This window comes from Balaenoptera physalus (genome assembly GCF_965194825.1).
Source record: "Balaenoptera physalus genome assembly, chromosome: 15".
NCBI classification, from domain to species: domain Eukaryota; kingdom Metazoa; phylum Chordata; class Mammalia; order Artiodactyla; family Balaenopteridae; genus Balaenoptera; species Balaenoptera physalus.
This window is the reverse complement of record NC_138894.1, coordinates 43,289,993-43,302,438: the sequence shown is the minus strand read 5'-3', so window position 1 is coordinate 43,302,438 and position 12,446 is coordinate 43,289,993. Positions and strand designations below refer to the sequence as shown.

The 12,446-nt window shown below is 46.3% G+C and overlaps 1 protein-coding gene and 1 long non-coding RNA gene across 9 annotated transcripts in view; one reads left to right on the top strand and one right to left on the bottom strand.

Annotated features, from left to right (window-relative positions):
• AFTPH (aftiphilin) overlaps positions 1-373 on the top strand; it is a 67,087-nt gene extending 66,714 nt beyond the window's left edge. For 5 of the 8 annotated variants that reach the window (XM_082426567.1, XM_082426565.1, XM_082426566.1 and 2 more), the window contains one exon: positions 121-373. In XM_082426567.1, coding sequence (XP_082282693.1) covers positions 121-150 — 30 coding nt within the window. In that variant the 3' untranslated portion in view covers positions 151-373. The remainder of the gene's footprint in view (positions 1-120) is intronic. The other 3 variants (XR_014253952.1, XR_014253953.1, XR_014253954.1) reach the window with 1 other exon arrangement.
• A 746-nt stretch (positions 374-1,119) lies between these two features.
• LOC309643711 lies at positions 1,120-11,090 on the bottom strand. Its single transcript, XR_014254018.1, has 3 exons — positions 10,221-11,090; positions 6,983-9,102; positions 1,120-6,110 (listed from the first exon to the last, which is right to left on the bottom strand). It is a non-coding gene; the product is annotated as an uncharacterized lncRNA (long non-coding RNA).
• Positions 11,091-12,446: the final 1,356 nt, after the last annotated feature.

Here is a 12,446-nt window from a genome sequence, read left to right as displayed (position 1 = left end):
CAGAGGGAAAGATAACTCAAGTCCCCACAGATTGCTGTCCACCTTGAGAGTAGATTTTCTCCCGTTTGACCTACAGCAAAAGTCACTTTAACACACTTCTCTTTTTTCATTTGTCAACAGGAAACCGAAAAGAGAAGAGCACCTGAGTGAAGAAGCCATCAAGGTGATCGCCAGCCTTCCTGACCTGACGTTCATGCATGCCAAGGTGTTGATGTTCCCAACCACCTTGACACCTTCCACAAGCTCCCAGGAGAAGGCAGACTGATGACTGACGTGAACTGGACGGTTTCAATTGCTTTTCCTTCCCTCCAGCCCTTCCCCACCATCAAAAAGCATACCTGCTCTAATTAAAAAAAAAAAAAAAAAAATTAAAGTTCAGCTGATTTGTTGGTAAGCCGCACTAGAAAGGTATACATAGTAATGTATATTTATTTACATACTGAAGTCCTAAATTTATATTAGAAACAAATGTAAATAATCGGGGTGAACATTTTTGAAGATTTATTCTTTTTGTGTTGCTGGGGTGTATACATTTATGTCTTTGTGAAATACACTGGTGGTGTCCTTCTTACAAAACTTTTGAAATAAAAAAATGAAAACTAAAAAGTCAAATCTCCACTGTCTGTGAAATCCCCTTCAGTCTTTTCAGATTGCATTGACTGTCCTATTAATTTTTCACATCATACACTGAATTACTTTTGCTCTCATAAATAAGCTCCAAGTCCCTGTTTAAATTTTTTTTTTTTTTAATTTTATGTGTGGTGGGTTTGTTTCAGATCTGGCTTTTGTTACCATTTTTGTGCTCTTTTCTAATCTTTTCAGTCTGGCCTGTTGCTGTTTGACCTTTTGCAAGGCACTTTCATTGATTGCTCTTTTGTTCTAGGGTAGGGATCATTGTCAGAACTTGATTGAAGGGGTTTAAAGAGATTGTGTCTGTCTGTTTTAAATCAGTTTGGTTTAGAGAAGGACCAAATTACATGAATGTCTTACCATGAAATTTACTTGTTACTGATTTTTTTGTTCTATCATACCACTATTTTTTGAGGATTTTGCACAGTGTAAAATGACATAATCATAGATTGCTATGGTTTAGGCTGTATATACAGTAAAAACTATGGGTTTTAAATGTTTGGGGAAATTCCTATGGAAAAAAAGAGACATGTAGAGGAACCTCTAACAAGGTTAATGTGCATGCCCAAGGTCTTTTGAGATTTCAGTGTGTAAATTTCCTTTTAGCTTACACAAAAATAAAATAATTTAAAAGAAATTTAGCCTGGTGTCTGTACTTTGGTATCTGAGGGAAAATGTAATGAATTTGAACGTTAAGTTTTATTTCATCTTAATGTGTTTCAATACAGAGGAAATCATTTGGTAGGGCTTCCAGTTCATTAAAACCAAGAAGAATTAGATTCTCACCCATAAGAATTTGAGTCAGCCCTTTAAGTAGCTGAGCTGTTTTTATGTAGAACATGAGATCATACAAGAAATTCCCATGATCATTATAATGTATCTTCATCAGAATTGGCAAAGTTAAATAGGGATTTGTAGGGAATTATTTTTCTTCCCAAGGAAATATATGCATGAAATTAAGGTGAGCAGAAAATTTCTTAAAAGCACTTTTAAAATATTGTTATTAGATTAGATGTTGCCTCAGCAAAAAGTCACATGACGTATTTCAGTAAAAATAGGCAATCAGCCCAACAGTAGCCCACCTCATCGGCCATGGGAATGTTCCATTGGAACTCTTCTGCACCTCTGTCATTGACAGAGGTTCCTGTGTTGCCAGGTTATTACACGAGCCATTGGAACAGTTGCCTGAGTGTAATTTAAGTAAGGCCTGGAGCAAGAATGCTTATCCAGTCCATCTCCTGCAGTTTCCCTCAATTTTTTTTTTTTTTTTTTTCAGAGAAGGCTTTCCTTCAGAATAGTCACAAGTCTTCAGTGCCCAGTGGACCTTCTGAATGGAAGGATAAAAGTATTCCTCAGCAGGCCTTTACATGTTTCAGTAACTGAAGCTTTTAAAGGGCTGCTTCTACAGTCCATTACAACTAAATGATGATGATAGCCTTCATCAACCTAGGTTCAGAGCCCATTTATTAGCTGTGTGTGATACCATGAGAAAGTTAATCAACTTCTCTGAGCCAAAGTTATATTATCTTTAAAAATGGGAATGAAACCACCTACCTGTGCGGTTGATGTGTTAAATAATAGATGTAAAACATCTATCACAGGAGACCATCAATAAACGATAGCCAGAGCATAGAGTCCGCAAAATCTATAAAGGCCCCTGGTGTCCCGGTAGATTCAAGATGCAGTCGCAGGAGATAGGATCACTTAAAATAAGTTATTGTGTTATAATTTAAAAGTGATCAAGTGGGCATTTCTCATGAAAGTGCCCCTGCTTTAATGACACACAAAGTGGGTAGTCCATCTTATAACCAATCTTCAATAAGCCAGATTTCCCTTTCCCTTTCGTGTGTCATATTGGCCTTTAATGTTTTAATCACTCAGGTACATTAATACTGGGTTGCCATAGCTTAAGGTCAGGGCTCTAGTCCTGAGGACCAAAAGTGCTCAGCTTTGCACCAGATCAAGGCTCAAATTACACTGGAAAGCAGTAGCAGGGCTGGTGCGGGAAAAGCCGTGAGCATCTCCATGCGAATCTCAGCTAAGGGAGAGCCTGTTGACTGCAAGCTTGTCTTGGTCATCAGCTGCTTCTGGCAGCAGCTGCCCATTTGTCCTTCTCAAAGTCAGCCAGGAGGACCCTGCAGAGTTGGGGAGAAGAAACCAAGGAGTCAGAGACCCTAAAACCAAATCACACACAATGGAGACTGGCTTAGCAATCCCCTTTGGGTCTTTGACATCTTAAAACCAGCCCACTCATCCCCTAGAGTCTCATCTCACTTGATGGCCAAATCCAAATAGCCATACATAATTCCCCAGTTAATTCAAGCCAGACTGGGAAGTTATAGGAGAAACTTCCCTAAATTGAGTCATGTGTCACTACTATTTTCATGAGTCATTCTTTTATAGAGACTTGTTCTTCCCTCTACATGATTGTCATGCTCTTTATTTAGAACTTGTCTTTTTGCTCCCTCATGTTTCTTGAATCAGGATTAGGCTTGGCTATGAGTAACAAAAACCAAAAATACTGCGTTTCATGTAATAAGACTCATCCTTTTGCTACATTCAAACTTCTCTGAAGTTGGAATGGGTTAGCTGGATGGGGTAGCTGTTTAATTGGCAGTAGTTTCTTTTTCTTAGTGATGTATGAAATAACGCTGCTCTTATATTCAATGACAGTTCATGGAAAATGGTAACGGTGGCTTCAACGTTAGGAGTTTATTTCTCTTGCCTGTAAAACATGAGGAAACAGTCTGGGGCTGGTAAAGAGGCTTCATAAGCTCATCAGAGATACAAGCTCTTACCATCCTGTTCCACCCTTATCAACACGTGGTTTCTAGCTTATGGTCCACGGTGGCTGCTGGGGGTCCAGCCACCAAGTCTGCATTCCATCCATCATGGGCAAAGGGCATGCTCCTTCCTGCTAAGGACACTTTCCATAAGTCTCTCTAATTCCAACCTATTGGCCAGAACTTAGTTGCAATGCCATATCTAGCTGCAAAAGAGACTGGGGAATACCTTTATTCTGGGTGGCCCTCTAAAAGGGACTCTAGTAGTAAGGAAGGAGAGAACAGATCACGTAGGACAACCGGAAGGCTGAGTCACTCCTGTTTTTCACTTCTCAGTCCATACAAACAGTATTCCATGGAGCTAAAGTAATAACACAGTGAAATGAAATCTGGGATCGTTGTCTCATGCTGCAGCAATGCCTCAAACAGGATCTGTTGCCTTCCTGGTGCTTTTCCAAGGGGGTAAAGAATCAATAGGGGGCAGCTCAGGTTTACCGGGACCTTCTGGGGGCACAGATGCTGAGACAAATCATGGGTGGAAGTAGGGAGCCTCCTGGTGAGGTAGAAGGGGCAGCGGATTAATCTAGGAGTTGTGTGTTCTAAGTATAGCTCTGCCACCAATCACCTGTAAGATCTTGGATAAACCCCTTTTCTAAGTCACAGGTACTTGATGCATAAAATGAGGGGGTGGAATCTATAGAATCAAAAGCTAAAGTAGGAAGAAACCTTAGAGAATCAGAATTTTAGGACTGAAAGTTCAGCTGGCCCAGTGCTTTGCAAACCACTCCAGGAGGAGCACTGCAGGAGAGCTCAGCCCTGCAGTCACAGGCGTGCCCACTAGTAACACACTGGGCTTATACGGGGAGCAGGGGGATTTGCAGAAGATTTCATCTGATAAAAGGGTTCCATTGCCACCAAACGTCGAAAGCCAATGATGATTAAACTTCCAGAGCTGAAGAAATTGAAGCCTGGAAAAGGAAATGGGCTTTCACAACATTACTCATCTATAACCAGAGGCAGGACATGAATCCAGCTTCCCGATTCTCGGTCTTTTCATTTATACCCTCCTGCATCTCCCCTCTGAATGGGCAGCCAGTCCAGCCTTTGCCTGAACATTTGCAGGGACCTCTCGTGTGCTCCGAATCTCACAAGGTCGCTTGCCCCCCAAGACACGTGCTTTGTTGGCCAGAACTGATTCTTAGGACTTCTACTGAGTGGAAGCCTGGTTCCCCATAACCTCCTGTTGGTTCAAGCCATCCCCTCTCAAGCTTCACGGGATAAACCTAATCCCTTTACCATAAATACTGAAGACCACTGTCATGTTCCCTGTCCCCTTCTTCTACAAGGTTTCCCAGGATGACATGGTTTCCAGGCCTTTCCCATATATGTCATCCTTCCCTGGACATTGTTCCAGTTTACCAAAGTTCCTCTTAAAATGTGCTCCTGAGACTGGGCCAGATGTTGCTTCATCACTAGCAAAGGGCTCATATTTATTTTATTTTAGACACTTTTTTAAAATGTAGCCTACAATTGCATTATTGTATAGGGCAACAATGTTGCCTCTTTAAATTGTATAAACGGCCTTTTCCCCCATAACTGCCATCAAGCCAGATTTTCTCTGTCATCTACTTGTGTACTTGAGTTTTTAGATCTGAAAACAGAGTTCTACATTTGTCCTTTTACAACTTTATTTTGTTAGCTTTGGATGATCACTTCAGCCTGTCCCTCTCATCAAATCTTTATTGTACCATCTAGCATGTAGTCTCTCCCTCCTTCCTCAGTTTTGTCATCTGCAGATTGATAAATAACCTTTATGATCCAGATCACTGACCCAGATGTTGACCAGTACAAATCCCTGCAACTCCCCTCGCAGAGAGCCAGGAAGACTCAGCACACATCTTCCCAGCACAGCGACACCCACGTTTCTCTATCATGCCCACGGATCCTAAGAACAGGCGAAGCCTTGCCGAATCCCTCACACTCTGCCTCTGGCAATTTGTGGGTATCCTGAGCATTTCTACACATGATCTCCAATCCCTCATCCAGCTTGATAATGTCTGTGCCCTAGTGCTCCCAAAGAAGCATAAGGGTGATAAAACTAGTAGGAGATAAAGTGACTTCTACTCAGGATGCGAGGTTAAATGAGGATAATCCATAGAGTCACTGGCACATAGTAAGAACTCAATAAATACTTCTGTATTATCATCACTCATCCAGGTCAGTACTCCATCGCTGATGATGCAGATAAAAGGCTGATGGTGGGAAAAACGATTGTCTTCCTGACAGTAAAGTCAGAAAGTCCACCCAACGTCCACAAACCTCAGGTTGCCCTCTGAGTGTCTCATGCCTCAGTTGTCCGTCACTTGACCTCATCTTTTCAGGGGGACTATCTCTGAGGATAGCATTCATATCACTTCATATAATAATATTTTATTTTATTTTAAATTTACCTCTTTCAAGAACTGTTCCCTTCCTTCAGTTTTCCAAAATCAGGATTTAAGGACGACAGACCCCTTATCTATACCCTGAACTTGACTGTGAACGGTGACATTGGCTCCTTTGGCTTTCACCTCTGGACTCACCTTTTGACCACGCTCACGCGCCTCTCCGGTGTTGTCGTCTCTCTCCTGGGGGTCAGTGACGAGGGTCATGAAAACTCACAAGGGTCAGCGGGTGAGAATGTCATCAGTGCTGCGTCTGCCTCAGGAAAGGGGCCACTCTGGTCACCTACATAGTGTTTCCCATATGGCTCCTCAGCCCAAACAGGTAACCAAGAGTCTTGCTGGAGATCCTTACCCTTGCCCCTCCCCCAGCTCTGCACCAGGATTTGATGGCCCCATCGCCCCCACCCAGACGGCCCCCAGACCCCTGCACTGAAGCCTGTGTGCCACACAGCCCGGCGCTCCCCTGCCTCCACACCCCCGCCCCGGCCTTGGTGGCCAGACTCCACGCTCGCTCTTGGCCTGCTCCCCTGCCTCATCCCTGATCCTGTCGGTTCTGGAGTCCTACCAGCGATGCCTCCTACATCCCCATCTCCTCCATCTTCAGGCCCCCAGAGTCTCTTACGTGCCCACTGTTACAGCCCACGCTGACCCTCCCCGCCTTGCCTCCCTTCCCGTCTAATCTTCTGCTGATGGCAGAGTGCTCTTCTCCTGTCAGAAAGCCTTCCCAGTACCCCTTCACCCTCCCAACAAAGTCTTAACTCCTTGGCACGTCGCAGAGCACCTGGGAGCTCTGTCCCCCTGCGCAGTGGGCTCTGCCGGGACTGCCGGCTGCTCTCTGGGACCCAAACGCCCCCTCCCAGGGTTGCTCTTCCTCACCGTGTGGCATCACCCTCTGGGAGCCTTTCTGGACCGCCCCCCCCGGCCCGCCCCGAACAGCAGACGACTGGTCTCCAGCCACCCTGGGAGCTTGGCAAGCTTCTCTGATAATACTAGGTTTACATTATTATCATCAAACGAGCTTCTCTGCATTATTAGGAGCACCACCGTGGGCCAGGCACGTGCTTTGCACTGACTCACTCTCTGCACCCTCCCCGGAACCCTAGGAGGTACCTGAACTGTACTCACCCCCAGTTTGCTGCGGAGGAAACCAACACCTGGACCATTGTGCAACTTCCCCAAGATCACTCAGCCAGGAAGCAGAAGAGTCTAGAAGCCAGGTCCGTCCGACGCCAGAGGCTGAACGCTTCACAGCGTGATGAGGGCTGTCAAGGCACCTGTGGCCTTGCTTCATGAGGACCGGTTTGCTCATTTCTCCCTCAGGCCGTGAGCTTCTTGAGGGTAGGACCGTGTCTGGCTCCAGTTGGGCCCGTGGTCTCTGGCACAGGGCCTGGCAGGTGGACGGACTTTCACCTTGTTTTCTTCCTGAACCTGTTAATGCTGAACCCCTCGGTGAAATGGAGGGATCCTTCCAGAACCTGTGCTGTGTGTGCCTTTGCTTGCAAATATTATGAGCCCTACCTCAAGTCCTGTCTGAATTTTTCCAAGATACCCTATGCCATTAATTACCAACTCGATTCTCCAAGCTCTGAAGCCACCCCCCAATGCTAACACCAACCCCGTGGGGTTTCCATTTTGCCCAAAGCTGTCTGTTTTGTTTTGGTTTGGCCTTGATTCCTGCCTTGTGTAAGCAGCAAGTAGGGACTGGACATGGGGGTATCTCGGCCACCCCTGGGGCACAGCTCACACCGCCAGGCAAGCCCCGTTTGGAAAGCACACAGCTCTGTAGGAGATTCCCAAACCCAGAATCCCGACCTTTCCCCAGAGGGGGCCCTCAGTGGATGGTGCTGGACAGTCAGCCTCTGAGCAAGGCCTGGGTGTACTCAGAGGGGCTCAGAGGACCACACTCAGGGGTCGTCAGACAAAGCTTGATATCCCTGAAAGGGGGTGTCACGCTGATAGTTACTGAACTCAGTGACACGACAAGGGAACCTGAAGGCATGCTCCACGTTGAAACCTGCCCAGCCAGCTCTGGGTTTTCAACAGGCCTCCCACTCTCCACCCCTCTTTTTCTGTTCTGTTCTCTAAAGCAGTGCTTCCGAGTCGCGTCTGGAGGTGGTGCGGTCATGGCAGGGGGAAATGCTCTTGATTTTTCCGCTCTGGGCCCAGGCTCCCCATCACGGCCCCAGCACCCCAAACCCAGCAGGATTACTGCCAGAGACAGCTATGCCAGGGGCTCTCCTCCCATTATAAATTCAAGCCTCAGCTGAATGAAGACATTTCACTGAAATCAGTATTTTTACTCAGAAGGAGCAGAGAAGTGTGACTCAAGGGCCGTCCAACTCCTGGCTTCATGCTTTGGTCATGAGAAGCTTGGTTTGAATGGGTTATAATTTGTTTCACTTTATTTTTGCTGAGTTGCCTTGGGAGCCTGAACTTTGATCTGGGTGGCAATCACTAATTCATTGGCGCAAGAGAAGACACAGACCAGTGTTCTACCTCCTGTCAGAACAAGCTACTCCCCCTTGGCTCAAGGAAGAGGCCTGAACGCTGTCCCCAGCACCCTGGCCCCATCCCACCCACCTGCCGGGCTAATCACCTCTCTTGGCTGCCTGGGTCCCATCAGTGCCACACCAGCTACAACCAGAGAGCAGGGAGGCATTGTTTCCCTTCAGCTACTATCTTGTAACTCCCTCTTAATTTACAATCTGTTTGCACTTTCAGATGTTTGGAAAGAAAACTCCTTAGTCAGCAACCCTGAAAAGCCTCATTTTCAGTGAAATCTGGATACTTCTTTCCCACCCCAGTTTTTTTTTTTGGTTTTGTGGCTGGAACCTAACATCTGTGAGGCAGGCAGGACCTCATGGGTCCTGTGTCACCAGACACCTGTTGGGAGGATGCATTCAGGGGAAGAAAATCGGGGCAGAGCCCACCAGTGACAACTGGTCTTTATCTAATATCAACCTCCACTGACGGGGAGATGGATGGGCAATCGGCCCTGAGAGAGGAGCAAAGATGAGAAATGGTCTATCCTAGCTCAGATGCTAGTGAGGACCCGCCAGGAACCCCTTCCCCAAATGACTGACAAGAAAGCCAGGGGACCTGAACATTTTCCTGGCTGAAGGGGAGTGTCTGCAACCAGGGTACTTACCTCTGCAGGCTGGCCTCTGGGAAAGGGTCCTCCCAGGCACTTCCATAAAAGGTGACACATCAACCTGTCTGACTTTCAACCATCCCGTGGGTTGCCTCTGAGGACTGTGAAAGAAGAGGCATGGGATATTATTCTGGATAATCATTTCAACATGGAGCTTGGTCGGGAACAAACACAATAACCGGAGTTGCAGCTCTTGGGTCCTGGGGGCTCATGGCTTTCCCAGCTGTCCTCAAGCATTCACCAGCCCCACGACTAAGGAATCCTGAGCCTTCGAGGACCACAGAAGATGTGGCCTAAACATTGTTCCTGGGGGAGAAGCAGGAATGAGGCAACCGGAGTTTGAATCCTGGCACTGCCACTTCCTAATTGTGAAACTAGGAACCGGTCTGCAAAATGGGGGTCAGAATTAAAGTAAAAAATACCAGAACAGGCTTCTTAGGAGAATTAAAGAAAGAACTTTTGTTATACAGTTAGCATGACACTTGGAAATAGTAAGTGCTGAATAAATGTTACATATTATTATTTTTATTAATTATTATTGCTATTATTGTTATCATTTAGGATACCAAGTTCTTATTGGGTACCTACAATGTGTCTCACCTGACTTGGGAGCCTTACGGGCAACAGGGCTGTTTACCATGCAGCACCTGATTCGATGACATAATTAGGGACCAGCAGGCCAGCCGTTCATGATTAAATGATTATGAGCAACTGACTTTTGACCTGAACGGTGGGGCTACAGAAGTAGCTGAGCTCCACAAGGAGGCCTCCAGGAGGTGCTGAAGGGGCCTGGGGAGAGGTGATGGCGGCGGTGCTTGGAATCATCCAGGGAGACCTCAGAGGACCCTCCCAGGCACTTCCCTCAAAGGTGATCCTTGACAGTCTGCCCATGTTTTTAATTGTCTTGTGATGAGTTTGAAGGACAGTGGATGTAAACGTGGGAGGGGGGCGGTGATCAGCCAGAACCCATCCTAGGAGATGAATCCCACAAAGACTATCCATTCATTCATTCAACTTCGGTTAAGCACCTACTATGTGCCAGGTGCTGCTGCACATTTCCTTCCTAAACCCACAGGAAGTGCACGCCCTGGGGTTTGTCAAGCATTTGGGGCCCAGCCAAGCCCAGGAAGGTGAGCCGTGTCCCCTGGGGCATCTCATTCTCTTCCCTTGAGCCATTCTGAACCTTAGAAAGCTTAGCTTTTATTTACTTACTTATTTACTTTGTGAAGAATTTCAGAGTAAATAATGGACATCATTACCTGTCATCTCCACACACCAACATCATGTCCAAAATAAAGGAATATTCTCCTAACTGCAAATATTGTTATCACACCTAAGAAAATTAACAATAATTTCTGCATACCATTTGAAACCCAGTCTACTGAAATTCCCCCAAAGGTCCCTAAAGTATCTTTTACAGTTCACCTGTTCAAAGCAGGGTCTGCTCATGGAGTACACATCCATTTGGTTGTATGTTCCTTTTAATCTAGAACACTTCTCCCATCCTTTTATTTTTCATTGCATTGATATTTTTGAAGAGACCAAGCCAGTTGTCTTGTAAAGTGTCCCACATTCTGGATTTATCTGATTGTTTCCTCCTGGTGTCATTTAGCTTTGTCCCTCTATGCCCTATATTTCTTCTAAGAGTGTCTTAGTCCCTTCAGGTTGTTTTAACAAAAATACTGTAGACTGGGTTGCTTACAAACAACAGAAATTTACTTCTCACAGTTCTGGAGCCTGGGAAGTAAGAGATCAAAGATGCAGCTTGGGGCTTCCCTGGTGGCGCAGTGGTTGAGAGTCTGCCTGCCAATGCAGGGGACACGGGTTCAAGCCCTGGTCTGGGAAGATCCCACATGCCGCAGAGCAACTAGGCCCGTGAGCCACAATTACTGAGCCTGCGCGTCTGGAGCCTGTGCTCCGCCACAAGAGAGGCCGTGATAGTGAGAGGCCCGCGCACCGCGATGAAGAGTGGTCCCCACTTGCCGCAACTAGAGAAAGCCCTCGCACAGAAACGAAGACCCAGCACAGCCATAAATAAATAAATAAATAAAAACAATTAAAAAAAAAAAAAAAAAAGATGCAGCTTGGCTAGGTTCTGGTAAGAGCCTGCTTCTTGGTTCATAGAAAACTGTCTTCTTGCTGTGTCCTCACATGGCACAAGGGGTGAGGGAGCTCTCTGGCTCTCTTATAAAGGCACTAATTCCATTCATTAGGACTCCACCCTCATGACCTAATTACATCCCAAAGGCCCCACCTCCTCATACCATCACACTGGGTGTTAGGATTTCAACATATGAATTTAGGGGAACACAAACATTCAGTCTATAGCAAATAGTATAACCTGCCTAAAAGTCAGTGTCTTGAAATATTGCCAACTTCATCCAGATTTCAGCAGAAGTTTTTGGGCTCTGCAAAGCATAGGTACAATAGGGAGGGGTAAGGATGAGGAAGAAACAGCCCTGAGGGTGCTTTTGGCTTGGCAGGGAGGCCCAAGGCCACGGCCAGGAGGGACCTATGTGCCCCAGGAAAAGTTCCAGCAGAGGACTGGGGGCCTTCAGCAAACTTATCATCCAGAAACCCCCAGCTGTGGGAACTGGCCCTGTGGGTCATTAGTCCTGCAGGGCTGTCCCAACCCAAACAAGACTGGCCACCTGGTGGATGGCCCTCCTTCCTTCCTGGGACCCTCCCCAAACCTCACTCCTTCAGGCCTCCGCTCTGAACACTCACTAAAAGAGTGTCCAGCCCTCTCCAGCCCCCACCTGCTTTGACTTTCTTCTCAGCACACATTACCACCCAACATCTATTTATTGTTTATTCTGTGTTATCTGTCTCTCCTGCCAAGACTATAAACTTCATTAAGGCAGGAAACTCTGTTGCCTTGTTCGTGGCTGTATCTCGGGTGTCCGGAACAGCTTCTCATATAAAGAAGGCACCTAATAAACCTTGAATGAATGAATGAATGAATGGGCACCACCCACAGCAAATAGCCCAATTCCAAGCACATAATTGGCCTCAAGGGAACAATTGTTTGAAGTTATCGTTTTCCCAGGAACATGTACTATAATTCCGAAATTACACTTAACATTAAGCGGGGGGGAAAAAATCCCATCATCTGTGAACAACAACAATAAAATCTCCCCCTGCCAGTTGTCTGGGTCGTCCCTGCCCTCTCCACTCTGCTGCCAGCGTTTGGGCAACTCCTAGATGGCTCATCTAGGTGAGTCCAGGGCCTCTCGGCTGTAAATATCATTTAGTCCCACTCAGTGAATAAGAGCCCCATGAAGTATGGTGTTTGGCCTGGAGGATGATTCCTTCTGTCTGATTTTTTTTTTAAAGTTGAGTCTGTTTTTTTCTTTTTCTTTTTTAGCCCTCAAATGCCGAACAGGTGCTGTATTCAACTCCTCTCCAAGGTTTGCGGCTTGGAGTGGGCGCTGAGCC